This window comes from Pundamilia nyererei, unplaced genomic scaffold (assembly GCF_000239375.1).
Source record: "Pundamilia nyererei isolate P.nyererei 1_Seehausen unplaced genomic scaffold, PunNye1.0 scaffold00030, whole genome shotgun sequence".
Classification (NCBI taxonomy): Eukaryota; Metazoa; Chordata; class Actinopteri; order Cichliformes; family Cichlidae; genus Pundamilia; species Pundamilia nyererei.
This window is the reverse complement of record NW_005187431.1, coordinates 1,480,858-1,508,432: the sequence shown is the minus strand read 5'-3', so window position 1 is coordinate 1,508,432 and position 27,575 is coordinate 1,480,858. Positions and strand designations below refer to the sequence as shown.

The window sequence follows — 27,575 nt, the reverse complement described above, 5'->3', positions numbered from 1 at the left end:
TATTGCACTTAGTGTTATTGCACATGTGTGGATGTGTGTGTTTGATCAGTTGGAGTCTTTGCTGTGGAGTCTGACAGCAGTGGGGAGGAAAGAGCTGCGAAATCTCTCCATCCCACACTGTGGGTGCCACAGCCTGCCACTGAAGGAGCTGCTCAGTGCTGTCAGAGTCTCCTGCATGGGGTGGGAGATGTTGTCCAACAGGGATGACAGCTTAGCCACCATTCTCCTGTCACTCACCACCTCCACTGGGTCCAGAGGGCATCCTAGAACGGAGCTGGCCCTTCTAATCAGCCTGTTCAGTCTCTTCCTGTCCCCAGCAGAGCTGTTGCCACCCCAGCAGACCACACCGTAAAAGATAGCTGATGCCACCACAGAGTCATAGAAGGTCTTCAGGAGTGGGCCCTCTACTCCAAACGACCTGAGTCTCCGCAGCAGGTACAGCCTGCTCTGCTCTTTCCTGTAGAGGGCGTCTGAGTTATGAGTCCAGTCCAGTTTGTTGTTCAGATGAACACCAAGGTAACTTTATAATATCTTTTATTTTAATAAATGTAATACTTTTGGAAAGCCTGTTTATTTCCTCTAAATGGAGCCACATCTGTGAGGAAAATGCACTTGTGGGTTGTGCCCATGAAAAACTTCTCTGCCAACGTCAGGCAGCTTATTCTGCTATTGAATCTTGTTTTGAGGTTGACCACCCCAGGTGGAGTCAGCAACATTCATACAGCAGTTGGATCAAAGGGTCAAAGTGTAGAGAAGATGCAGGGAACGCTATGTTGATTGCTGCATCGATGAGATACCAACTTTTGCTGTGTGTGTGTGTGTGGGGGGCGGATCTCCTTCACGTGAAAAACAAGCTGGTCATCATTGGAGGCAATCAAAATGCAGAGACATATTGACATGAGATTCTGCAACCAGTGGTAATCTAATACTTTCACATTCTGGGACTGAACTTTTTCCTTGAAGATGAAAACCCTACCAATACAGAGCGGGGTTTATCAGAGACTACTTGCCCTCCAGAATGTGGGGATAGAGAGGATGGCATGGCCTGCCTCAAGCCCAATGCAGTGTGTGACCAAGCTGCTGACCAGCAGGAGGAGGTCGTAGGCTGTTGTGGCTGTGTACGATTCTTCCGCATGCTAATAAGCCCCGTTTATCAAATATATAAATATTAAATTGTCAGCATGTCTTGTTTGTTCAGACTTTATTTATCAAATCAAATAAATGACACAAAATAAGAGTAAAAAGCAGAAAAAGCTAAGCTAAAACTTTGGCATTGTAGAGAAGCCTTTCAGGGGTGTAATTCACGTACTCAACTCTGCTGCTCATGCATTTTCCTTACAACTTTAAGTGGAAATAAACAGACTCTCCCACTGTGTAAGATTTATTGCCAAGAAGCATTTGTTGCAACAAAGAAATAATCAACCAAACACACGCTTCTTTACTTTATGTGCCAAGTTTATTTCAATGAGGGGGCATTTTTTTGATGACCATTTGAAGAGACTGGTAGTGAGGCAAACAAGAACCAGTGAGACACCATTACTTGTCCATCCCTTGTAGAGTTAATCTTCTTTCAACATGGAGTGTCATTGCCATTTCCTCAATGAAAAATTGTGCACAGGATCCCATGACAGGATTGATTATAACAAGGCAGCATACGGACTCCTGTTTATCACAAGAATCTCTAATCGGGCATCAGCTGGAATAATAAGAAATTCTTCGAGTCACGATGTTAACTCGATGGAGCACATGAGCAAGATAAAAAAAACAAAAACATCTGCACAAGTTCCCATCAGCCCCTGACCATCATTTTCTCTCCAGCTAAGAATCATACTGACATCATTAAAACATTTTTAGTCTGAATAAAAGTGCAAAACTGCTACAGCAGCTCCTTGAATGCAGCACTGCAATGAAAAGGCACTTTGGTAAAAGCAGAGATACAGTGAAACATACAGATATGCACCTTTAGTCTACGCTTACATGTAAATTACAGTTACAGGAGTGAAAGCCTAGGAAGAACCATTGGAAAAAAAAGAATACAAAAAACCAAAACACACCAATAAAAGTTCTATAGGTTGTGCTCAGTTCTAAAAGAGGAAGCAGGAAGTGTGGATCCAGGTTACACTGACATGGAACATTACACAGGCAGGTCAGGTCACTTTGAGTCTGCCCTCAGTTCAGTTTCATACTTCCCTCTTAATAATAAGTCGACTGCAGACGTTTGGTTAAATCCAAAGTTCACCACAGCACAGGGAAGTCCATTTTGCTGAATCCGGGATCTCTGCGCATCTCCCAGTACGTGTTGTTGCTCACCCAAGTGTCATCCTTAGACTTCCTGTCAGCAAAACACAAATGATCATGAATTAGTATGACTGACAGACACTGAACGACGCACCACAAAATTACAAATAGGAACTACAGATGAAGATAGAAAAATGAGCTCCCCTGTGAACATTTCCCAAATATTATAAAGCATTTCTCCAAACATCCTGGTTTTATTTGGATGCTTACATTACGTTACTTTGCACACAAAAAACATTTTTAGTCAGTTATAGTAACAGTTTATCCGTTTGCTGGATAACAGCCTGCAGTAATTTCTTGTAGTTTTCAGCTAGTTTCACTCACGTCTCCTGAGCATCATCAGCCCATTTTTCCTTTGGCAAACCTTTAAGCGCCTCCAGATTTGATGGTCTTCTGGCACAGACCTTGGTCTCAAATCACCCCACAGATTTCCAGGGCATCGTGCAGGTCTGTTAATGACATTCACTTTGGTCTTCTGGAGGTACGTCTTCACCGGGAGCAACCCATGTTTTGGGTCATTGTTGTGTTGGAAGACAAAGTGATGACTCAGACATAATTGTGCCGCTGAGGTTTTCTTTCATTATCTTCACATTATCTTCTTCATGATTCCTTCCACCTTGATGAGATTCTCTGTTCCAGAAGCGTCCCCGCAGTATAATATTCACACCAACGTGTTTCACTGTGGGGACACTGTTCTTTGGGCTGTACACCTCTCCCTATGTTCTCCAAATATAAACAGTTTCTTTGGCCAGGATTTGGCAGGATTCTAGCGATTGTCTTCCTTGAGACTACAATTCCCAACTTGATTAAATCATTCATTAGTGTCTTGGCAGTTCCAGGGTCTTTAGATCTCTCACTAATTTGAGTCTTTTGCTTTCTACCTCTGCCAGGTTAGTTCTGTACTTTGTGGCTCCATTTGAATTTCTTGATACTTCTCACTACAGTTCTTGACACTTGGAAACACTGTGATTACTTTGCTTTGTGAGCAGCAACAATTCTTTAAAGTCTAAACTGATTTCTTTTGTTTTTGACCTGATGCTTTCTCAAGTGACCGCTCAAACCCTTACTGAAGTTTTTATTCTGTGTGTAGGCTGAAAGATAAAGTCAAAATCAAAATGAGGTTAACTCTGAAATGCTCTAAGCTTTGTTTGTGCTATAGCTTAATAAAAAGTTCAGTTTTTCAGGGGATTGATCATTTTGACCCTTGTATTTTTTGTTTTTTCCTGAAATAATTATTTTATTGGGTGCAAACAGAAAACTAGTGCATTTAGAAATGCATGTTGAAAATCATTTGCTCTGCTAAAAGGAACATTATGATAAAAACTTTAAATTTCATACAGGAGCTAATAATTTTACCCTCATCTGTACTTTGAGTTACAACAAGCCCAGGATTATGTTGGGAAAAAAAACAACCAACCAAACAAGCAAAAAAAACAAACAAACAAACAAACAAACAAACAAACACACACAAACACTGCACACAAAGACCTTACAGACAAGGAAAAGAGCATACTTGAAAAAGCGTGGCTGGTGTGTCATGTTGTTGTCCTGCAGCACTTTCCTCCTCTCCCTCTGGAGCTGCTCTATTCTCTGCTTCTGCTCCTCAGCTCCATCTACATTCCCCTCCTCCAGCAGCCTGGAATAAATATACAGAAACGCAGTCAGGGTGGGGATCAGTGCAGATTTGTTCCTGCTGTCTGTCAGTGCCATTCCCAACCTCCACAAAAAAGAAAAACTCCAGCTTTCGTGCAGTTTCGGAAGTGACTTGATGCCGCTGTAACAATATTAACTTCTGAATGATGTCACTTAATAACATAACGTTGGTAGTTAATCACTGGATAGCTGTTACACAACTTTGTAAACCTGCTGGATTCATGTTAATAAAACATTTTCTAGTTACTCAAATTCAAATGAAAGAACAAAGATTTATGTATTTATGTTGACTCACTGAAACATGTCCCTTCTTATAGAGCTATTATACTTATAGAGTTATTCAACTATTCTAGGACAGTAGGAATATATCTTTTGAACAAGTAATTAAAAAAAAACTTACTATACATTTAAAATATTAGACTGTACATAAAAGATGAACACAACTTCCTGGTCTGAAAAGTAAAGCAAATGCATTTTTAAAAGGCAATGTGCATTCTTTGTAATGGCCAGCAGGGGGCAAATCTATATAGAAGAAAACGTTTCTCGGACTCATTTGTCTGTGAACAATCTGCTAATGTGTTTATACTCAAGATCTCTGGTTTCCAATCTTAGAGAATACAATATGTTGTTGTTTTTGTTGATTATGGTAAGAGTGAAAAAGGAGGATAAAGTAAACAGAAACTCCTTTACACAAACTTCTTCAAAACCTATTGTATACAATACTAAATATGCAAAACTTAATGTACGTTCTCAGTTAAATTTGAACAATACAGTCCAGATAAAAACAAGATGGGAAGCTGAAATAAATAGACACCAGAGGATAGGCAGGAAGAAATATGTGCAGGAGTACACACGATAGCCAACTCCAGACACTAGTAATCGTGGCAAAAATTAGCTTAACACAATCAAACAAATGTTGGGGAAAATGTCAGCCACATGCTGGTAACCATACCTACAATATGTTGGTATGAGATATTAAAGGCACACAAAAATACCAGAGGGCAGTGAAGGAAGAGAGGAATAATTCCTTTAAAGAAATTGTGTATCACTTTTAAGTGGCTCAAACTTGACCCACCAACGTATTACAGCTACAGCTAGGTCAAGAATAAATAACATAGTCTCTGAGAATTCAACAAGATATATTTATCAAACAGTGGAGGCCAGCTGAGGTGATCCTGACATATTGAACTCATCTGACTTAACTCTCAGATCCAAAACCACACACACACACCGGTGTATGAACATATGAACTTCTTAATCCGCAGGGTTTAATTTAATGCTAGCCCACCTTTGCAGCTATAACAGGTTCAACTCTTCTGGGAAGGCTTTCTGCAAGGTTTAGGAGTGTTTATGGGAATTCTTACAAAAGCGCATTTGTGAGCCCAGACGTTGGAAGGCCGGGCTCACGGTCTCTGCTCTAATTCATCCTACAGGTGTTCTATCGAGTTGAGGTCAGGACTGTACCGTCCAGTCAAGTTCTTCCACACCAAACTCGCTCATCACCGTCTTTATGAACTTGGTTTGTGCACTGGTGTGCAGTCATGTTGGAACAGGAAGGGGTCATAAACAAACTGTTCCCACAAAGTTGGCAGCATGAAATTGTCCAGAATATCTCGGTATGCTGAAGCATTAAGAGTTCCTTTGACTGGAAATGAGGGGCTGAGCTCAATGCCCGAAAAACAACCCCCATACCATAAGCCCCCCTCCACCAAACTTGACACAATGCAGTCAGACAAGTACAGTTTCTCCAGGCAACCACCAGACCTAGACTCATCCATCAGACTGTCAGAGACAGAAGTATGATTCGTCAATCCAGAGATCACGTCTCCACTGCTCTAGAGTCCAGTTACTCTATCTGATGATTTGTACTGTGCTTGGTGATGGGTGAGTGAATACCTTTGGCAATATAGTGCATCACATCCAGTTTCAAAACACCAAGTTGTTGACAGCCAAAATAGTCAACGTGAGACCTGAAGACGACGCCTCTGTAATTAATGGATGATTTCATGTTCTATATACAGTCTATGTTTAAAGGACAATCTCTCTCTACAAGCAAGGACATACACAATACTCTTCATCTTTCTGGATCTAGACTAGTATAGCTGTTGCTATGGTTATGTTCATACCTCTGCCTTGTGCTGCTTCACACCACATGGGCAAAGCCAGACTTGGCCCAGAAGCTCATGGAACCAAATGGTCAGATTTTACAGCTTTGAATCTATCTATTGTATAAGACCATCTGTTTTTGTTGTTTATTGTAATCAGGACTAAGAAAACAAACTGAGATTCTCAATGTTAAGGTGTGTACACAGGAATGAGAGACAAAGAGTGGCAACCTCTGGTCCGGCCTGAAGCGCGTGTCCGATGGGGGCAGCAGAGGTCTTAAAGCAGGGTCCAGCTCATTTAACTCCACCGCAAACTGGGTGAAGCCGTAGTACTGTTCTTGGTCCACTGGCATTGGATCTAAACACAGACAGACATAAAAACAAGCAGCTCTAATATCATGTTCAGGTCAGTTGTGCGCTTTGACTGAAGCGGTGCAAGACAGTGTGACCGACACTTCCAGCGACTCCTCACTTACTTGCTCTCCAGATACACGTGGCAGACGGTGGCTTCCCTTGAAACACTGCTTCGTTCCATTTTCCAAATATGGAGTGCACCACTTTTCCATCTGAATCTGTAACCACACCCTCTATCTCATTCACTGTAGAGCTCCATGTTCTTGCCTAAAAAGGAAATATTTATATTTCATTTTAAAAAGAAGGACACGATACATATACATTACACCATACAAAAGCAGACATTATTTGTATCATACAAACTATGCACTAAATCCTAAATGAATCCTCTTAAATTTAAAAGAAACTGCAGCATTGTTACTTTTTCTGACATTTTTTTTTTTTACAGGTCAGCTTCTTTTTTGTCCAGTAGATGGTGCTGTTTAAGCTTCTAGCGTTGAAGGAATTTGGCTTACTACTGCTATTATGGCTTTATGTGCAAGAAATGGACATTTGAATGAGCAGTAATTTTATAACAAGCGTGGATCATTTTTACAAGCCTGCTCAGATGATAAGGGAGCTTATAAAAAAAATCACATGTTAAAATTACTAATAACAACAGCATGACAGAGAATCATATGTATTTAGCAAAATAATATTACAAACAGTAAGGGGGGGAAAGTTTACTCTAATATTGGTGGCTTACACACAGCATCTTTGTGTACTAACCTTAACAAATGTAATTTTGCACTGGCAGACATTGCTGTTGATGTTTTTGATCGCCATCTCTCCGTAATGTTCGATCCAACGCTGGCCACTCAGGATGTTATGGATGCAGGATGTCACCTTGTTCCATTCATAATGGTCCCCAAACCTACAGAAAACACACACATATACACACAATGCACCATTTAGCTTGCACTCATTACACATCCACAACAAAATAGAAAAAAGTAAAGAACCTACGCAGGTAGCGTGACACGGGTGGTTCCCATGGGAACGATTTCCATGGATTTTCCCCAGAATTTATTTTTCCATCGAACATCTGGAGAGAACAATAGAGCATTAAGGGAACAATCTGTAGCTTCTCTGACTACCCAAGGCTGCTCAGTTATTTTTTAACAACGCGCCAGAATGCATCAGAGCTTCCACAAGCTATATTAGTATAATCAATAGAGTCATTTTATAGAGAGCAATGATGCTAAGCAGTTAATTATCACATGATAGGAAGGTACAAGATGATGGTCAAATGAGGTTATTTAGATCGGCTAAGACACTAGTTTCTGCTACATGTAAAATCTACAGCATGCAGCAAACACACAGGAACAAGGTGTGGGAGCTCTGGTGTAATCTGCAAGAAGCCCAGGCAGACAAGAGGGTGGATGTGGGGTGTTTATTCCAAATAATCCCTGCGGGGCTCACCTTGCCAAAAGGTGAAGTTCTTTGAATCAGCATGACATGCTGACACAGGCGGGTGATGACTCACCTGGAAAGTGGGGAGAAAAAGAAAACAATAATGAGGTCCTTTATGAAAAGGTTGGGTCTGCAAGTTGAAAGTTAATTCTTTGCTAGCTATACAACCAATAAAGCATCAGATCACCGCAGGGCACCATTTCACTGCCCTACATTTGTTGCTACTACTAGGCTAGTTTTGTGAAAAGAGTCATAAAGAAAGTGGCATTCGTATGTTCCCCTCCACTTTTTGTAAACAGAATCTAATGAAGTTGTCACAAATAATTTGACAGTTGCATTAACTTAGAGATGACAAAGCAGCTGTGTGCAGTCTGAAGAGAATGTGTAAACTTTGTGACTTCTACCTGCTCAGCTATAAACCTGAAGCCCTTATCAGGCCTGTCGCACTCGTACGTCTCTCCCAGGACGGGGTTAAAGGGTTTGCTTCCTGCTCGGTAGTAGGTGGATGCATATGAAGATATTGCAAATGTAGCAACATACACCTGCACAAGGAAGGAAGAAAGGGATGGCTCAGTGAATGACACTTGGTTCCAAACAAGAACAGTAAGATGTTCCCACTCTGTCATTCTATTCAAAAAATAAATATGTCAAAAACACCCTCAGAGTCAGCCACGGGGAAAGCTTGAGCCCCCTCATACACTGGAGCTCAATCAATTTCAAACCCACACTAAGAAGTAAAATAATATTTTTGTTTCCCGTCAGAACATCTTTGTACCTACAACCAACTTCAAAGGTGAGTTTTTGCATGGGTCATATCCCTGTATGGGATGGGTAGCTGCTCTCCTTTTTACATTGCACTCTGATATAAGACCTGATTTGGTTGCAGTTTTAATGAAACAAGATAAAGCAGAAGTTGTCAAATTTCAGCCGACCTTTACATACTTGAGGGCCTGAAAGTCCAATAATTTTCATAGTATGAAGGTCAAATTCAAATTCATTGTTTCACTACAAAAGAAAAAAAACAAAAAGCTGAGAGCAGGGTGGGCTCAGGCAGGAAGCACTCACTGTCTTCCATGGAATGAGCCTGTAATTGGTTTCTGCAAAAAATTCACATCCCAGACTATGAAGATAAAACTGTGTATAGGAATTTGTCGGAGAAGAAACTAACAGAGGCAAAATCTGTGTGTGTGTGCATTCATACATGACCCTATTTTAAATATGAAGCTAATACACCACAGTTTGTATCGTTTTATGTTTTATGTGAGTGACTTCCTTGTAATTAAATATTTATTGACGGCTCCAGAAAAAGTACACATTATACAAAACAAACATCACATTAGCTTCCTGAGGAAGAGCACAGAGCTTATGTCTGCTAGGTGTGTTATTAATATGCCTGTCAGAGGATCTGAACCTCAAACTCTTGTAAAAAATAACTCTGTGAATATGACTTTCAAAAGTGTCTCAGGAAAATTAGAACATGCTAATTTGAATGTTTTGCATGTTTGTAGTCCACATGTAAAATATTTCCCACTCACCATGCGCTGGTAGGGGTCTTGAGTCTGATTAGCAGTGTCCAGGAGTTCGCTGTACTCCAGCTCCTCACACAGCTTCTGCAGAGTGTTGAGTGGCTCATTGAGGTGCACGGGCATGGCCACCTTGGACAAGTCCTTGCCTATGTTGTTTCTCAGGATGTTCCACAGGCTCACGCTGTTGGCGGGACAGGGAGAGGGCAGAGTGGAGCGTCGACGAGCCAGCGTCACCACGCTGCTCACTACAGAAGAAATACGATGTCGTAAGAGACAGATTAATATGCATGGCTTTAAAAGACATAAGTGAACACTGATGTTTGCATGGGAGGAGTGTTTTTTTGTTTTGTTTATATGTTAATATGATTATGGATGCAGATTCCAAGTGTATACACGAACTTGTGGAGGACACCAAGAAGACGACCTACAAGGCTGAGTTTGGTGCAAATGGGGAAACTAATAAAAATGGAAAACTGCATTTGGGACTGAATGATTTGATTGCAGGAATGTCGTTCCTTCTGTTTGTGAAAAGATTAAAAACCACAGCTTTCATGCCGGTCACACACTGCATTAAACAACGCTGCACTGAGTTTGTAAACATGTCTGGGAGTCTGTGCCGATTTTCAACACATTTTTGCAGCCAAAGATTTATTTCACTGATACTTAGTGATTGTATTAGCTCCAAACTGGTTAAGGATGTACTGAAAATTGTCCACACGAATGCAACATAAGTCACATTTTCAAAGCATAACAAATGTCAGTATCCATATCAATAAAATATCAGTATGAAACCTTACTGTTACTAGGCATCAATAATTTATTTGATGCTGTTACGTCACGGAAAATGTTCCTAGAGGTCCTTTCCTTATTTACATAGTATAATTTTTGCAGATGTTATTACATCGCCAGCACTTCTGGGCTCAAAATGAGTCCCTAAACCACGACAGGGCCTCCACCGTGTTGTACAGATGGCTGTAGACCCTCACTGTTGTACCTCTCTCGTCTCCTCCTCACTACATTATGACGATGATTTGAACTACAAATTTCAGATTAGGATTCAGCTTTTCATACACAGTGGGTGTCACGATGACTTCTCACAGATGCACAGCTTGTTGCCTTATTACTTACCGGAGTTGTGCCTCTCACTCCCCCCAGCGTTGCTGTAGGTATCCACGGAAACACTGTCACTGACATCACTGATATACGAATCATCGTCAGACACCTTGAGATAGGAAATCAATGATGAAAGGTCAGTGAGCCAGCAGGATACTGAATCAAAGGACAAAAGCACACAGATCTAGAAAGCCTCTGCATCATCGGGATAGAGGAGAACATTTTAGGAGTGACATGTTAGTAAAGCTCCGTTAGGCAGTCATTTTTTTAATCCCATTAGCAGAATTGTCTTTGAGTATTCATTCAACTGGTTGAGAGAAATCTACACTTCTACACCTCCCTCCACCCTGACTTTAAGTTTTAGAAAAACCAACAATGTAACAAAAACAGTGTTGCTGATTTTTTTTGCGTGTGTTTTTAGTTTTACACTATAATTATTTTTTTAAATCTCTACACAGAAACTGTTTAATCTGTGTGTGTTTTTCAAGTCATTTCCATAATGTGTGTGTTATGGAACAAAAGCAGACCTACGATTTCTCTGTCATATATAAATGGTTATAATGGTGTCCGATTATGTTAAACGTGGCTAAATATTCAACAAAAACTAACTAACTAACATTTTGGACATGCCAAACTTTTTGTGTGGGAACAACGTTGGAATGAATCAGCTGATCATTTATTGCGTTTTGAACATGGAGATGCAGTTGATCTTGCAGATGATGTCTGACCTCGTTCTCAGAAGAGGAAGAGGACAGGAGGTACTCCTGAGCGTCAAAGAACTCTGTTAAGGACTCTGATCCTTTGCTCTCACTGGAGACCTGGTGCACCAAGGACTGTGGGGCATCTACAGAATCCTGAATTGGATAAAAAGACACCAGGTGAGTAAAATCAGACCACTTGTCAGGTATTGTGAGTATTTGTGGTGTAATTCCACAGGACCATAGAATTTGACCCGGTGTCACTCACTGAGGCATAGGCGGTCTTTAGACCGACAACATGCGCAGGCTGGGTGGGCTGCAGGTCAATAGTGTGTCTCAGCCTGTCTCTCTCTGCCACCAGGGAACTAAATGCTGACTTCAGTTTGACGTGGACTGGAGAAAGGCAAATGTCAGAGACGGGAAAATAAGCAGGGACACAGCAGATACTGAGTTGTCATGGAAACAATTTTGTCGTATGGCAGTGAACACACAAAAAAAGCATATTTTTAAATCTACAGTAAACCAGGAAAGGACTCACTGCTGTTGGCTAGTTGGCAGAAGTCCTTTTGCAGATGTGAAGCATCTGCAGGTGATTCTGGGGATTCAGGACAGACTTCTTGGGTGTTTGACTCAGCGGTGGAGAGATTTGGATTGGAGGCATGAAGGCGATAGGACTGGGACTGGGGCTGGGAGGAGATACAGCTTGGAACCTGGCAGTCAAATACAGACAAAAGTGAGACATTACATTCCCCTCTTTCCCACCATTTAATGACTGAATTATATCAAAGCATAAGCAGCAGAGGAAAAAAATAAGAAGCAGGGCGTGAACCTGTAGCGTGGCTTTTGTGTCTTTGCCATTGTTTTTGGACCGCCACCTCCTCGGCCTCTTCTCCTTTTTGGGGATCTCATAAGTAGCTGCCTGTGGCACCACAGACATATTTTGAGGTTGTAACAACATTACTTAGTTCTTAGAAGAATTCCAAGATCAGGGTTTCCACCAGTGTTTTCCCATCCCAGCATCCCATCTTGCCTAATGTGACCCTCTGCAGTTTTTTGTTTTTTTTAAAAGACAATGCAATGAATTTACTGTATCCTCCTCCACACCCTTGCCAACTACCAGCTCTAACATTTCTGGTGGAAAGCCTGTATTATTAACATAACAGTTTGTCTTACTAATCTCTTTGAAAAGCAGGTGGACACTACAGCAAACAGCTTTAACTACATTTCCCAAACATAAACTTGTAAATACATTTAGCAATAAAAAGAAGCATTTTTTAATATGTTATTTATCCACCTGTAGGCAAAAACCAACTTTTACTGTGAAACTTCAGTGGCTACTAACAACTTAGACCCACCACTTCCTGTCTATGTTCCCCACCAGCATGGTAACTAAGTTGCTTTTGTATTATTGACTTTAATTATATGGGAAACACATTGATTATTATAAAGAACCACTAATGGCAGCTTAATCCGAGTGCCTGTGCTCACTTGTAGTCCACTGATGACTGGAGCTGAGTATGTGCGGTGCAGGACCTCCATGCTCTTCAGCAGCAGGTTCAGTTCCAGCAGATACGACTCACAGTCCTCCAAGTCTGAAAAAGAAAAAAAAAAGAGAAGGTATTATTAGATCAAAGTTGTAGGCACAGAAATAAAAGATTAACTGCACCAAGACATGCTGTGATAGGTAAGAAATAAGAAAGAAGACAGAAACAAACAAACCGACCTTTACAGCACTTGTCCATGTCGTCTGAGGAGTGGAGCCAGGAGTTTATCTTAGACTGGTGGATTGACGCTTGCTTGGTAAGAGTCGCCCTCTATTTGAGATGAATGACAAAGGATGATACACAATTTGCACAACACATCCCCAAGGATGTTTTTTTTTCCTTACACAAGAGGACTGGGGCAACTTACTTTCCTAAGCGATTCATTAAGAGAGGGAGAGGATGTCGCATGGGGGTGGAAGAGATGCTTCTCGTGGGGATACATGCTTATTTCATTCTGCCGAAACAGACGGTGATTACGCAGCTTTGACACCCACTCCTCAAACAGCTCCGGCGACTTCACCTGGAAGCCACAAAGTCAAATTAGCTTGAGGCAAACTTGAAGAACCAAAGCTCCTGCGGGTGTCTTTCTATGAAACACACAAAGGAAATCAAAGAGAAGACCTGCCGAGGTTGAGGCCCTTGCTAGTGAGGATACATCTCAAACAGCAGTAAGAAAAATAACGGGGAATGTAACTAAATGTCTCAAGAGTTACCTTTAGGTGGTAGATGTTGTCTTCCGTATCCAGATCAATGCACATGGCTTTTTTCTTGATTGACATTACAGAGAGACCAACGTCTATGCAGCCATGTAGTTTCCCCTTACTAATCTGTGCAATAAATAAATAAAACACTTTTCACTTGGCATTTAACTTGTGCATAAGTTTGTATATACAGAAGAGAGACAGATGGAGTCATAAAACAATACTTACATCGCTTTCCCGCTTTGCATATCTCATGATGCCTTTCTCCAACAAAAAGTATCTCTATGTTGGAAGAAGATAAATGAATTGTATTTATTTACAGACGTGCCATGGTCTATTAATTACTGCGTATATAAACCATTAAACACAATGCAGACTGTGGAGATTTGCACAACAGTCCCTTTCAATTCTCTTGAACCTGACATTTAAATTTTATTACTGAAGTGAGATAAGTGACCCAAATGATTAAAGATAATCATCATATATTGACATAAGCAGTTTATGGGAACGCTGCATTTTACAAATGAGAAAGCTAAATAAAAGAGTGCGCTGACAGAGCTCAAGGCCTCTTTATCAGGTAAACTATGCTCTGTTAAAGGGGCTGTTCCATCATGTCGCAAGGAAAAAGTTTCCAAGTATGATTACACTCACTGAGATCAGAAGGGGAGGGGGATGAGTCAGGTTTACAGTGTAATCAGCTGGGAGTCAAAAGAATGGAAAGGAGGAAATACAGAGAGCTAAAAAAGTGGAGGAGGAGGAAATGTGGAAACAGCCTGAGGTACAGACAACAAATCAGGATACTAGCACTAGCATCATACTAGTATGCATCATAGAAAGATTACATAAAACGCTGCACTACAACTAACATTTTTAGTCTAAGACTCTTAAATAAAGGATCAACAGCAGTAGCAGAAGGGTTTAAGAGTCTCCTGTAACAACAAGCAGTGCTGCAGTCTGATGCGTTAAGAAGCCAGCAGAGGCCCTCACCTTATGCCAGCCCTTCATGGGCCACTTCCTTCTCTTGAGCAGGAAGCCTCCCTGCTTCTCAGGCTCCTGCATGCTGGCAGGAACCCCCCTGAGCCCTTCCACAATCTCCCAGTTATCCTGCAGGACGACAGGGCAACGAAGCATGAGACAGACAGTGAATGACTGTGTTGTGTGTATACATTTCACTATCACAGCAGAAACACTATGGCTGCTGTTATTGTTCCGCCTGACGAATGTGGCACGCATTTGTAGGAACAATTAAAATTTGGTCACAGTGAACAACCATGAATAAGTGAATCACTTTCAACTGTTTGACAGTGAGACAATGGACACACAGAAACACATTAATAATTTCTCACGTTTTATAGCCTGATGGGCACCACAGTGCGTGATGTTATTAGAATTTAACAAATTAAACGTCACACAATAGTAACACATACAGATGTTACACACACCTGGCTGCCGTCATGTTTAGAGGAGCCGCTGCTGTCACTGTGAGTGGGTGACGTTGATGTCATCTTTTTGCGCCTCGACTAATCCTCCACCTACCGCTGTCTTGTATCTCTGGAAACCGTGGCAACAGAGATCACAGACGAGCAGCTAGGAGCATCACGCTGACCTTTGAAGGCCACTGCAACATCCAGCACTGCAGAGAACGGAGAAGGTAGGTTTAAAAAAAACAACATGTGAGAGCAACACAGGTTTATTTTAAACACAACAGCAGCACGCAGCATCCATAATCAGGACGAGATAAAAACAGAAGAATCACTGACTCACTATGCGTCTGTCTGCCTCTGAAATTCCTCAAGTCCAAAGTAGATGTGTTTAAAGGAAGCTAGCCATAAATATCCAAATACAGTCATTTCCATGAGCTCAATATGAATGAATTCACATGGAATCAGACGCAATGAGCTTTACACATACAAAGTCAAATACAGGGAGTGCAGAATTATTAGGCAAGTTGTATTTTTGAGGAATAATTTTATTATTGAACAACAACCATGTTCTCAATGAACCCAAAAAACTCATTAATATCAAAGCTGAATGTTTTTGGAAGTAGTTTGTAGTTTGTTTTTAGTTTTAGCTATTTTAGGGGGATATCTGTGTGTGCAGGTGACTATTACTGTGCATAATTATTAGGCAACTTAACAAAAAACAAATATATACCCATTTCAATTATTTATTTTTACCAGTGACACCAATATAACATCTCCACATTCACAAATATACATTTCTGACATTCAAAAACAAAACAAAAACAAATCAGCGACCAATATAGCCACCTTTCTTTGCAAGGACACTCAAAAGCCTGCCATCCATGGATTCTGTCAGTGTTTTGATCTGTTCACCATCAACATTGCGTGCAGCAGCAACCACAGCCTCCCAGACACTGTTCAGAGAGGTGTACTGTTTTCCCTCCTTGTAAATCTCACATTTGATGATGGACCACAGGTTCTCAATGGGGTTCAGATCAGGTGAACAAGGAGGCCATGTCATTAGTTTTTCTTCTTTTATACCCTTTCTTGCCAGCCACGCTGTGGAGTACTTGGACGCATGTGATGGAGCATTGTCCTGCATGGAAATCATGTTTTTCTTGAAGGATGCAGACTTCTTCCTGTACCACTGCTTGAAGAAGGAGTCTTCCAGAAACTGGCAGTAGGACTGGGAGTTGAGCTTGACTTCATCCTCAACCTGAAAAGGCCCCACAAGCTCATCTTTGATGATACCAGCCCAAACCAGTACTCCACCTCCACCTTGCTGGCGTCTGAGTCGGACTGGAGCTCTCTGCCCTTTACCAATCCAGCCACGGGCCCATCCATCTGGCCCATCAAGACTCACTCTCATTTCATCAGTCCATAAAACCTTAGAAAAATCAGTCTTGAGATATTTCTTGGCCCAGTCTTGACGTTTCAGCTTGTGTGTCTTGTTCAGTGGTGGTCGTCTTTCAGCCTTTCTTACCTTGGCCATGTCTCTGAGTATTGCACACCTTGTGCTTTTGGGCACTCCAGTGATGATGCAGCTCTGAAATATGGCCAAACTGGTGGCAAGTGGCATCTTGGCAGCTGCACGCTTGACTTTTCTCAGTTCATGGGCAGTTATTTTGCATAGTTATTAGGCTTTCGAGCCTATACAGCTTGGAGTAAGACAACATGCATGAAGAGGATGATGTGGACAAAATACTCATTTGCCTAATAATTCTGCACTCCCTGTATAAATGAGTCAAAGTAGAACACAAGTGTTATAACCAAAGCCCACTGTTCAAGAAGTGTGTAAAATGAGCAGATAATCATGAGAACAGAGGTACATCGCTTTCCATGTTCTCCTCTTAAACACTGTTAATGTCAAACTGGTTTTCCATTAAAAAAGATAAGATGAGCCCATAATGATAAGGATAGCAATCCATGGAGCATATGAATAGTTCAGGCAGGTGTTTCAAAGTCACGTGTATCACATAATGTTATGATTTCAATACTGACCAGCAGTGTTGGGGTCATTGCTCAATAAAAGTCACACATTACGTCTTAAAAGTAATGCAGTACATTAGGCCTGCACAATAAATCGAAAATTTATTGTCATCGCGATATCAGCCTGTGCGATGGGCCCAGCGCAAAAGACGGCGTAAACTGCGATAATTGGATACCTTGAAACGTTTACACACATGCTTTAAAGAATTTACCAATCAAAGAAACCCCTTTACACATTTGACCAGTCAAATAGAGCCCTTCACGGCATTAACCAATCAAATGGATTAGAGGCCCGCCTCCTACGCAGGTTGGGAGCGAACAACGCTGCAGCAACAAGTCAGAGTTGTAATGGCTGAGAGCGAGACACATGACGAGAACGCTACTGACTATGAATTTAAAATAAATAAAAAAATAAATAACTAGTACCTCGCTTATTTGGAGGTACTTTGGATTTGATAAAGACGACGTTCTCCAAACACAGGTACTCTGCAAAACTTGCCGAACACTCGTGGCAACCACCAGAGGAAACATGACTAATCTCCACCATCATCTTCAATACAACCACAGAGAACTGTTTGAAGAGTTCCAGAAAGACGGGGCTAGCTAATGTTGCTAATGTTAAGCCAAAGAGCACAGCAGTCCAACAGCCGACTCTGTATCCGAGTTTTTCAAGTGGAACTCCTTATGAGAAAACGTCGAAGCAGTACAAAGAAATAACAGAGGCCATTACACATTTTTTGACAAAGACATGATGCCTATAAATACAGTTAGCAGAGAGGGCTTCACCAGTCTGATACAGAAAGTGGACCAGAGATACCACACCCCCTCACAAAACTACTTTTCCCATGTCGCCATTCCACAAATGTACGAAACATGCTGCAAGACCGTCATGTTTGAACTGAGCCAAACTGAAAACTACGCAAGCACTACAGTAAAGTTTCCTCTCCAGTTTCGACTTGCATCATAACTACTTCGTGAGTGAACAACTGAATGAACAACTGCATTGAGATAATTTTCAGTATAATTTAAGTTATGTTAAAGTGCACTTTGTTGTTACATTGCTAATACAGCAGCTTTCTTTAAATAAAACTGTTGCAGTAAAACGGAAATTATGTATTTGTTTTTTTTGTTTTTTTTGTTATTTATTTTATCGCAAGTCATATCGTTATCGCGATATTGATCACAGTTATCGCGCATCGCAGGTTTTCCTAATATCGTGCAGCCCTACAGCACATTGTCTAATTGCTCATCACAGAGGAATTATTTTCTTATTAGTCTGTAAAAATGCCCTGAAACACACCAGCACCTGTAAACAATATAAGCCTATAGGCTACAGTCTCACACGCCAACACAAACTCTAACCTATCCTAAGGTGGACACACATATGAGCTCTCTTTTAGTTTTGAACAAAAGTCAACAGCACAAAGATAAAAGCTGAAGCAGTGTTAGCAGTACAATGCAGTCGTTTTTGTCATGGACGCAGTTTCCACTTTACCATCAGCCTCTCGTCCTTTTGTGCAGTAAAAATAAAAGTAATGTCCACGTCTCCACTCCTCAACAGCTTTACCACAGTACCGCTCCACTGTTTTCCTCCTCCCGCATACAAACTGAAATCAGCTGCTTGTAGCACAAGTGCACAGGAAGAAAAACAAGATTGTTTGATTGATGTTTTTTTTTTCTATCCGCCTGGACAACTGAAGAACTGACACAAGTAATAGCATAATTGTAACTGTAATGTAATTAATGTGTTACATTACTGCGTTACTGAAAATGTAATGTGATTACAGTACCCCCAAACACTGTTGGCCAACAGGTCTAAGTATCCTGTATAGTGTATGACATCAGTTTCAGCCAAACATTTGTTTAAACTGCTCTAAACCCTAAATTTTAGGAGGTTTTTCTCTTGGTTCTGTATGATGTCACTGAGAGTGGATATCCTTAATAAACTCATTTGTGGCACACAGCAGTAGCTCTGAGCACAGAAGCCTGACAATGTTTCCAATGTTTCCATGTGAAGTTGGCTTCAAGGGAAGGTAAGAGTATAAATAAATGTGTCAATGACACAAAGCTACTCCCTCATCTGCCTTCACTCGCTTGTGAACTTCAGTGACATCCCATTCTTAATCTACAGGGTTTAATATTATGTCAGCTCATCCTTTGCAGCTATAACAGCTTCAGCTCTTCTGGGAAGGCTTTCCAAGGTGTTGGAGCGTTTATGGGTATTTCAGAGTATTCTTCCAGAAGCGCATTTATGATGTTGGACGAGAAGGCCTGGCTCGCAGTTTCATTCCAAAGGTGTTCTATCAGGTCGAGGTCAATCAAGTCCAGGCCAGGCAAGTTCTTCCACAAGAAACTCGCTCATCCATATCTTTCTGGACCTTGCACTAAAAGTTGGCTGTGGAATATTTAGTAGTGAGGAAATTTCGCAAGTGGCATCCTATCACGGTACCACGCTGGAATGAGCTCCTGAGAGCGACCCGCTCTTTCACAAATATTTGTAGAAGCAGTCTGCGTGCCTCGGTGCTTGATTTTATACACCCGTGGGAAAGGACATGATTGGAAGACCTGAATTCAAGGATTTGGACTGGTAACTGAATATTTTTCACAGCTACTATGTCTCCAATCTAGTAATTGTAAAACAAAATAAATAAAAAGGAGACCTAGTTTTGCATGACAGGTTTAAGGAGTTTTTCCTGATGCCTTAAATGTACACACCAACGCTCCATGTGATGCAACATTCATTCGTCTCCTCACCTCAAATGGCATGCTCCAACCTTGCTGTGCTTGTATCTGTGCGTTAATGGCACTCCCTTTTTGCACAGCCCTCTCTTTCTGTGGAAGTACACTGTGCATGTGAGAGGAAAGGGAATGCCTCTGAGGTTTGCGTGTGACCGAATGTATGCAAATGGGTGTAATTGTTTGGATTTGCTGCTAGCTGCAAACTGAGAAAGCTCTGGTGGTTTATGAGCATGTGTGTAGTCTGTGGTTCCCCTTGCTTGCAGTCAGTCCCATGCTCAGGACGTGAGTCATCAACAGGAAAGAATGCGCACCGCACCGCGCTTCGATACCCCCGGCACACCAAAACACAAGGCTAGCGACAGTAAACACACGGCTAAAAGCAGAATGAAGCACATGGACGGCCCACTTACTTCACAGCTACTGCACAGGCTAAAGGGTCAGACAACATATCTGAGCAGCCCTCAGATTATAAACTCAGGGAGCTCAGTTTAGCTCATCAAGCTGTTCTGTTTGCAATTTTCAGGCTGCGACATGTCTGGCATCTTGAGCTGCATTAGAAGCTTCACAGAAATATGTTATGAATTTACTGCACAGCTCAACAGCATACCACAGCGATGTAAATACACCTGTATGTAGTGTAAACAACAAAAGATTAATGCAATCATACAACATTGCATTTACATGTAATGTAGGAGCTCAGGGCCTCAACAGTAAGTTTACAACATCTGAGGTTCACTGAAAAGCTACATGCAAAATATGTGGCGATTATGAATGAAGAAGTATCAAGTACCACTTGAACAAACATGGTTAACATTGCCTCTCTCCCATTCCTGTCATTTTGTTTTCCTTTCATATATGTCAGCAGAAACTCACATTTCTCAGAGCAAAACCACAGCAATTGCTGTGCATTAGTTTATCAGCTACGGAGGCCTTTCTGGCTTCTATGAGACGAGTCCCTGAACACCCCACCGGGTGCTCTACTTAGCTCAGCTGACTGATTACCGTAGGACTGTATCTCACCAAGGCCTCTGCACTGTAAGACTAGAAGTGCTGGGGTTTTACCTTCAGTCTTATGTAATGTGAGTCAATCATTAATGGCCCAACACCTTGTAAGTGATCTCACAAGATGGAAACAGGTCATTCTCGTGGTAAGGGCCAACGCTGCTGAGTCACAAGGGCTTAATGGGGGAATAAAAGGTTTAAAGGAGATGTAAAAGTGACTCTTTTTTTTCCCTGTGGGTAAGAATTTGTCATTTTGTGAAGAGATGAAACAAGCGCAAATGGAAAATGTGTTTAGACTCTAGACACTGAGCAGCGCAAGAGCTGCTTGGGCTAACAACAATAAATGAATATAACTCTGATATGTTCTTCGTTTGTCATATTGTGGATTTTCTGCACACTGCACTTCAGTAAAAAGTACCTACGAGGCCCAGAATGACAACTGTTGTGGCCATTTTTGTTGAATGTTTTTAGAATGCAATTTGTATTCATTTTTTGTTTTTTCCTTGAAGGTGTAAGAATATACTGACCTTAATTTGTAATTAATTTTATTGGATAAGCATTCGATAAGTGATTGGTTTATTAGTTTATGGACCCTCCCATTAATTAAGAGATGAAGAGCACCCGGAATGGGTGTGGAAAGAGGTTTTTTGTTTTGTTTGCCAAATGTCAGATGGGAAGAAGGGAGGGTTAAAAAATGATTTTTTGACCACTTTTGAAATTGTTAAAACAAATTAAGTTAACTTTCGTTTAAGTTTAAGTTTTAAGAAGTTATTTGGCTGATTTCTGTTTGTATTTTTTTTCCCGAAATAAACGGCATATGATTTTAAACAATGGAGTCAGAAGTGCGTAGCAAAACAAACGTTGCCACCCACGGCCTTTCCTCGGATTTTTTTTGTTTGGAAAGTAAAAGGCCGCGACAACAACAGTTTATCCCCTAAACTTCAAGACTGGACTTTAAAGCAGCTTTTAGTTGAGCACACACACACACACACACACACAGATTCAACAGACAAAAGTCAGACGTGTAAATACAAGAGCGGATTATTCTTCTTGTAGCCATTTTAACAGACTTTACCTAAAAGATAGATGCAGTCAAGGTCAAGTTACCCACTGATTAGTGAAGTCTTATTATGAAACCTGCAGAGGGCACTGAGGGAGAGGACTTATCATCCTTTTTATACTCTAATGGGGGACAGACATTACAGAAGGTGAATGGTGCATTCAATACAACCTGAAACTAATGACTGAGACCATAAACTGAGTAAGAACATGCTTACAAAGATCACAGTTTAAAGGCCTGATTACAACTTAAAGAGTTATCATTTATTCTGTCTTTCTTGACTTCAAATAGGCTAAAAAATATTTTTTTAAACCGCAAACATTTTGTAACACTGCAGCACTCTTCCTCTCACATACCGCTGTGTTGCTTTCAATTTGTATTGTGTGTTTAATGTGTTGATATTTTTCCCCATTGCATACTTTCAAATTCCTTTCCTTGGCAACTCTGCTGCCAGTACACTTTGAATTTAGCAAATGACCATGACCTGGTAATTGAATTCAGATAATGGGAAGATCCTGTGGGTATGTTGAACTTTCCAGTGCATGGCTCAGGAGAGCTGAGGGTCATATACACTTTTACAGAATAAGACTTCTTTCTGAAACCAGAAGAATCGCCTCCTAATGGACATTAAATAAAATCCAAGTTTAAGACATCTCCATCGGCTTGATTTTTCAGACCCGAAAGCTACGTTCATCTTTGATATGCAGCCTATGCTTTTCCCATTCAAGACTCACCAGATGCCCACAAGATTACAACGCTTGTGTTCATTCAAAGTATTCCTGAAGAATTCCAAGTATGCTTTTACAGCCATAATATGAAGACCACAGGATTGTCCTCTCTTTTAATTTGAACATGACTACAGGCAACACAGTGATTGCTCACTGGTTTCAGGCTGAAGCCTGAGAAATTGTAAGGCTGGAGTTTCCAGTTCTGGCATGGCAAACACACAGACCATGATTTACCAGCCAATCCATCTGCTTTCAACCACAAATTCTTGCAACAACAGGACTGCAAAAAACCCAACAGTCCACATCATTTTCATATCTGCTCCCCATTTTTACCTGACTGACTCACAAAGCAATGACGAATTACTGGTCAGAATCACTGGGTTGAAGCAGTGCATGATCCTGTTATTAGCAAACAGAAAGATTTTCACTTTTTTGCAGGTTTCATCTAGCCATTTCAGACATCAATACCCCAAATTTTGTGACAAAAATAAACCCATGTGTGACAGCACACGGTGTGATCAGATGGTGGCAGCAGCACAGTTTATCTGACCTTTGACATCAAGTGTGCATGACTGATAGCACTGAAAGAAATACAGTGCCCATTTTCTTTGTGCCGTTAGAGAAAAAACAAAAAACACATGTGGGTATGAGCGAGTGATCAAAGATACACATAGCAGCCCCAATATGTCACTCAGCAGTCACTGATTATTTCTCATGTGCAGCTAAACAGCATGCACTTAGATTCCTGACCAGTGTATTTATAAAGGCTACATCACAAAAGATGTCTCCTGCTGAGACAAGAGACACTTTGTGTTGCTGCTTCAATCACTGGTTGCTATGGATACAAAAAAAAAAAAAAAAGAGGCAAAGCCAAGAATAAAGTTTGTTGATTCTTTATGAAAAATCTGAGGGACATAAAACACCAAACTATTTATAGAACATGTGGTGTTAAAAGCAGAAAAAGATTTCACACTAGTCTCTGTGCTGACCAGCTGGCTGGCATGGAAGTAAGACATAAGATCCTTTAACTTCATATAACCACAGGTGGGCTATTCTCAGACCAACCACTTGGTGTGTTAGTCTAACAAGAGTCTTCTGTATTTACCAGCTTTAAAGTGGGTGTTGCAGAAAGGAGAAAGTGACACAGAGATAACTCAGCGAGTCACGTAGGCCTGGCTAGATGTTTGCACCCAAAATGTTGCAGCAGGGACAAAAAAAACTAACATTTTAGCTGGACAGGAATCAGCTGATTGACAGACTTAAAACCGACTCCCTTAGAGCAATAATCCTCTGGCCTGAGATCCTGTGCCAGGAGAGCAGACTGGAACAGAATCACTTGTAGTGGGAAATTAATATCTTGCACAAGGGCACTTCACCAAGGCAGACGCATGCCAACAAATGGGTTTGAAAACAGATTGCCGCATTTATGGACACTCTCTTGCTGCTAATACTCTGCCTAGGGCCTGAGGAATTACTATTTTTATGCATTAACCAGCCGGCTATTTCTGAGATTAACAGATTAGATCTCTAAATGCCAGAAACATCCCAAATTCCCCAACGAACAGGGTGCCATTTTTAAATGCTGTGTTTTGCCCAACTAACCTTAAGTTAAAAAAGCTGGCATTTGTGCTAATAAACTGGTTTGAAAACATTCATGAATCTGATAAATTATGAACTTTTCAAATAAGTCATCTGCCCAGCAGTTTTGCCAAACAGCCACTGAAAGTAAATCATTTAGAGGTTTTTCTGTTCATATACTCTCTAAATGTGGGTCGATATCGATGCTTAAAATAACAATAACCAATGATCACATATCGGTACTGGCTGATATATTAGCCTTGTTGACAGATATTTTTTTATTTTATCAGCAAGATAAAATTACATGTACCATTACCATTAATCTATTATGTTAAAACAACAATCAAAATATGTAGTTCCCTCTTCCTCTCACCCCCAACCCATCACAGCAGGCTGTCCCTCCCTAAACCTGGTTCTGCTGGAGGATTATTCCTGTTAAAGGGGAGTTTTTCCAACGCTGTCACCAAGTGCTTGCTCATAGGGGGTTGTCTGATTTTTGGGGTTTGTTTCTAATGTTGTAGGGTCTTTAACTTACAATATAAAGCATAAAGTATTATTTTTAAAAAACTGAATCAACCATTTTTATCAATTTCAGTATTTCAGCTCTTCATCGTGCTACCATTGAATATTCAGCAAGCACAAAATTCATGTGAAAAAACAGATCAACATAAAAAACATCAGAACAAACCTGATGTTAGACATGTTAACAAAAACCTTCAGGGCTGTGGTTGTGTTTACATTAGCTTGAATGTTGCTCTGGCACTGTGTACCCACAGCCAAACTGTGAATGGCTCAGCCATCGTCACTCGTGCTTAAAATCATCTTGTCTGGGCTAGATGGTGCACGGTCTAGTTGTTTTACGGTAAAAATGAAAGAGGATCATGAATTATGGTGAGTAAACAACAATTATTTTCATTATTAAATAATTGCCAGGTTATTTGGCCAGGTTATTTTTAATATGAAAAAGAGGTTTATGGCGGGTTTGGGGGGGTGTTGTTTTTTGTTTTTTTGAAAAGTATGTGTAATATCCACTGTTGGTTCAATTAAAGTTATCAAATAAATAAAAGATTTTATTAAACCATGGATTAAATCTCAGCTTCACTACAATGTAAATATCGGATATAATCAAGCTGAATAAAGTAAATGAATAAATACATATTTTGATGACACTGATGTCAGAGAAGCAGCCAGTGCGGATTGGTTACACGAAGCATGCATTCATGAGGACAGGACTCCATGGGAAGTGGGAACCACAGGTGTCCCGTCTAAGTGCACCAAAAGGCAATGCTCGGCTCCTGCTGCCAGCACAGCAACACAAAGTTGTCAGGGTAAACAAAAATTACCAAGATATCCCATGCGCTCGAAACACCCCCCGCCCCTATAAAAATACCCGCTATAAGTCGATCCTTACACGTCTATTAAGAACCTGATGTCTGGAGGTGCCCATTAATAATTCTATCGAAAGCGATACTTTTAACGTGAGCGCCGAAACACTCACCGACAGCCGCCACGAGAACGCTGCCCAGCGCTTAATGCCAGCGGAAGCTAAACAACTATAGAAAAAAACACGAATAAATTCACTCGAGAGAAAGCGAAAATAATAATAATAATTCAAAAAGACATGCTTACGTTTCCGTGGGAAAAGCTAGTGCATCTTCTCCCGGTAGTAGCGAGCAGCCAGCAGCCTCGTTTTACTGCCAGAGTGTCGCGGGTGAGGAGGGGCCGCTGGGGGGGGAAGGAGTGACTGACGTCCATCTCAGCCAATCGCAATCGAGGATAAAATCGGGGCGGGGTTGACATACTCCAGGTTGACGTACACATACGCCTCAAACACCGACTGAAGAGTCAAGGTGAGAGTTAAACATTGGGGTCTACGTGTTGTATGTTATCGTTTTATTTTAGTTCAGTTAAGCGTTATTTACACAGCGCCAAATCACAACAACTGTCACCTCAAAGCGCTTTATTGTGAGGCACATACATGATCTTAAGTAGGCCAGAGCAGTGTAGCTCCCCTTTCTATAAGTATAAAGAAGTTTGAGGTACTTTAATACATAAAAGGAGGTGTAATGTCAAAAATAACGGTTTTCTACATGAGAAAGAAATGCTGCTCTGGGCTTCAATTGTAAGAAATAAATGTGTAAAATTATATAAAACAAAATTCTGTTAGCTCACTGTGGAGACTGTCCTGCAATTGTAAAATTGATGATTTGTGTCAACTGAGAGAATTCTTTTACAAAAACAAACAAACAAAAACAGGAAAAACCATCAAATCTCTGTAATTTATTTGTTTATCTAATACTTCTTTCCTTTGGTGTAGTATTATTGGCTATGGTGAAGGTCTTCTTTTTGCAGGAAAAAGCTGTGAATAGCTGTCAAACATGAAAGCTGTCAAACATAAGGCCTCCAGGCCATGCCCTACAACAATCACATCATCCCTCCACACCCTCCCCCAAAAAAGCATGTGGCGACTGTGGGAAGGAAAAACCCTTTTAACCCCAACAGAGGTGGAGGTAAGGTGAGGCAAGGGAGACTGGACAAAAGGCAACTCCCTCTTTGCCTTCAAAATATGTAGTTCCTTTGTCTGTAACATGAATAACCTGCATGTTTTACAATCCACACCTTCACCGGGCTTTGACGTCTGCATGATTTTTAACCCTGGAGAACCCATGGGGTCAAATCTTACCCCATGGTTTCCCTAGAAAACCAATGGGGTCGGCTCTGACCCCTTGGTTCTCCGGGGTTAAAAGAGAAATATTCGCATTCCACGTAAAAAACAACAACAACAAAGTGACTTTTAATTTGAATTTCTGCAGTTGTTTATTAATGACCTATGCCTTACAGTATAGCAACCTTCTTTTCAATACATAACTTGTGATAGTATGCATTATAAGTGGCTTTTTGTTTTAAAAATAGAAGCCACTAGGTGTGGACTGCACGCCTTCATAATTCATCTGGTCTAAGGGCTTCACAACACTGTGCTCACTCCAGTGGTAGATTGTTTGGTGACTGTCCTTTGGTTGCAAAAGATGGCTTTGCCCACAACTGCTGACTTTTTAGTGAATCAATGAGTAAGTGAGAAACTTGGCGTCAGTGCACCCAGATGGAAGGAGCGAGCGGAAGCACAAACGAGCATGTGTTTATGTGTCTCTGCTTAGTGTCACTCATTTTCTCCTAAACTTCTGCCTGTCGTGATTTCTCTGAACACTCAGTCCACCTCTGCTGTCCTCTCCGTGCTGCCTCTGGATTTGTTTACTCAACAAACCCTCCTTTGCATGGGCATGAGGCCTTCACTTCCTGCCTGGGCTTATTTCTATGGCAACAAAAAAAAAAAGTGGGAAAGCAAGACTCATAGCTGGGCGTGTCCAGAGACTCTGAACCAGCAAAACTAATAGAGTTTGGAGCTTTAAAGGAATGTAAATCAGGACTGGGGAGAGAGCATGAAGTGGGACACTGGAAGCAGAGCAGACAGGGTGAGGAGAGCTTTCTCTCTGTGCCTGTATCACAGGTGCTGCCATTGTCACATCTAGGTGGATTCCCTTTTACTTAACTCACCTTACGAGTGATTAATTGAA

At 41.0% G+C, this 27,575-nt stretch overlaps 1 protein-coding gene across 1 annotated transcript; it reads right to left on the bottom strand.

Annotated features, from left to right (window-relative positions):
• Window positions 1-1,437: 1,437 nt before the first annotated feature.
• Window positions 1,438-25,726, bottom strand: LOC102197929 (oxysterol-binding protein-related protein 3-like). Its single transcript, XM_005728823.1, has 22 exons — window positions 25,633-25,726; window positions 14,887-15,077; window positions 14,432-14,548; window positions 13,673-13,726; window positions 13,457-13,570; window positions 13,111-13,263; window positions 12,923-13,013; window positions 12,688-12,791; window positions 12,029-12,118; window positions 11,738-11,909; window positions 11,468-11,592; window positions 11,230-11,355; window positions 10,517-10,610; window positions 9,398-9,633; window positions 8,267-8,404; window positions 7,872-7,935; window positions 7,416-7,494; window positions 7,179-7,323; window positions 6,533-6,677; window positions 6,288-6,414; window positions 3,812-3,934; window positions 1,438-2,332 (listed from the first exon to the last, which is right to left on the bottom strand). The coding sequence occupies exons 2-22, from the start codon at window positions 14,947-14,949 to the stop codon at window positions 2,236-2,238; spliced, it is 2,457 nt and encodes an 818-aa protein (XP_005728880.1). The 5' UTR covers window positions 14,950-15,077; window positions 25,633-25,726; the 3' UTR covers window positions 1,438-2,235.
• Window positions 25,727-27,575: the final 1,849 nt, after the last annotated feature.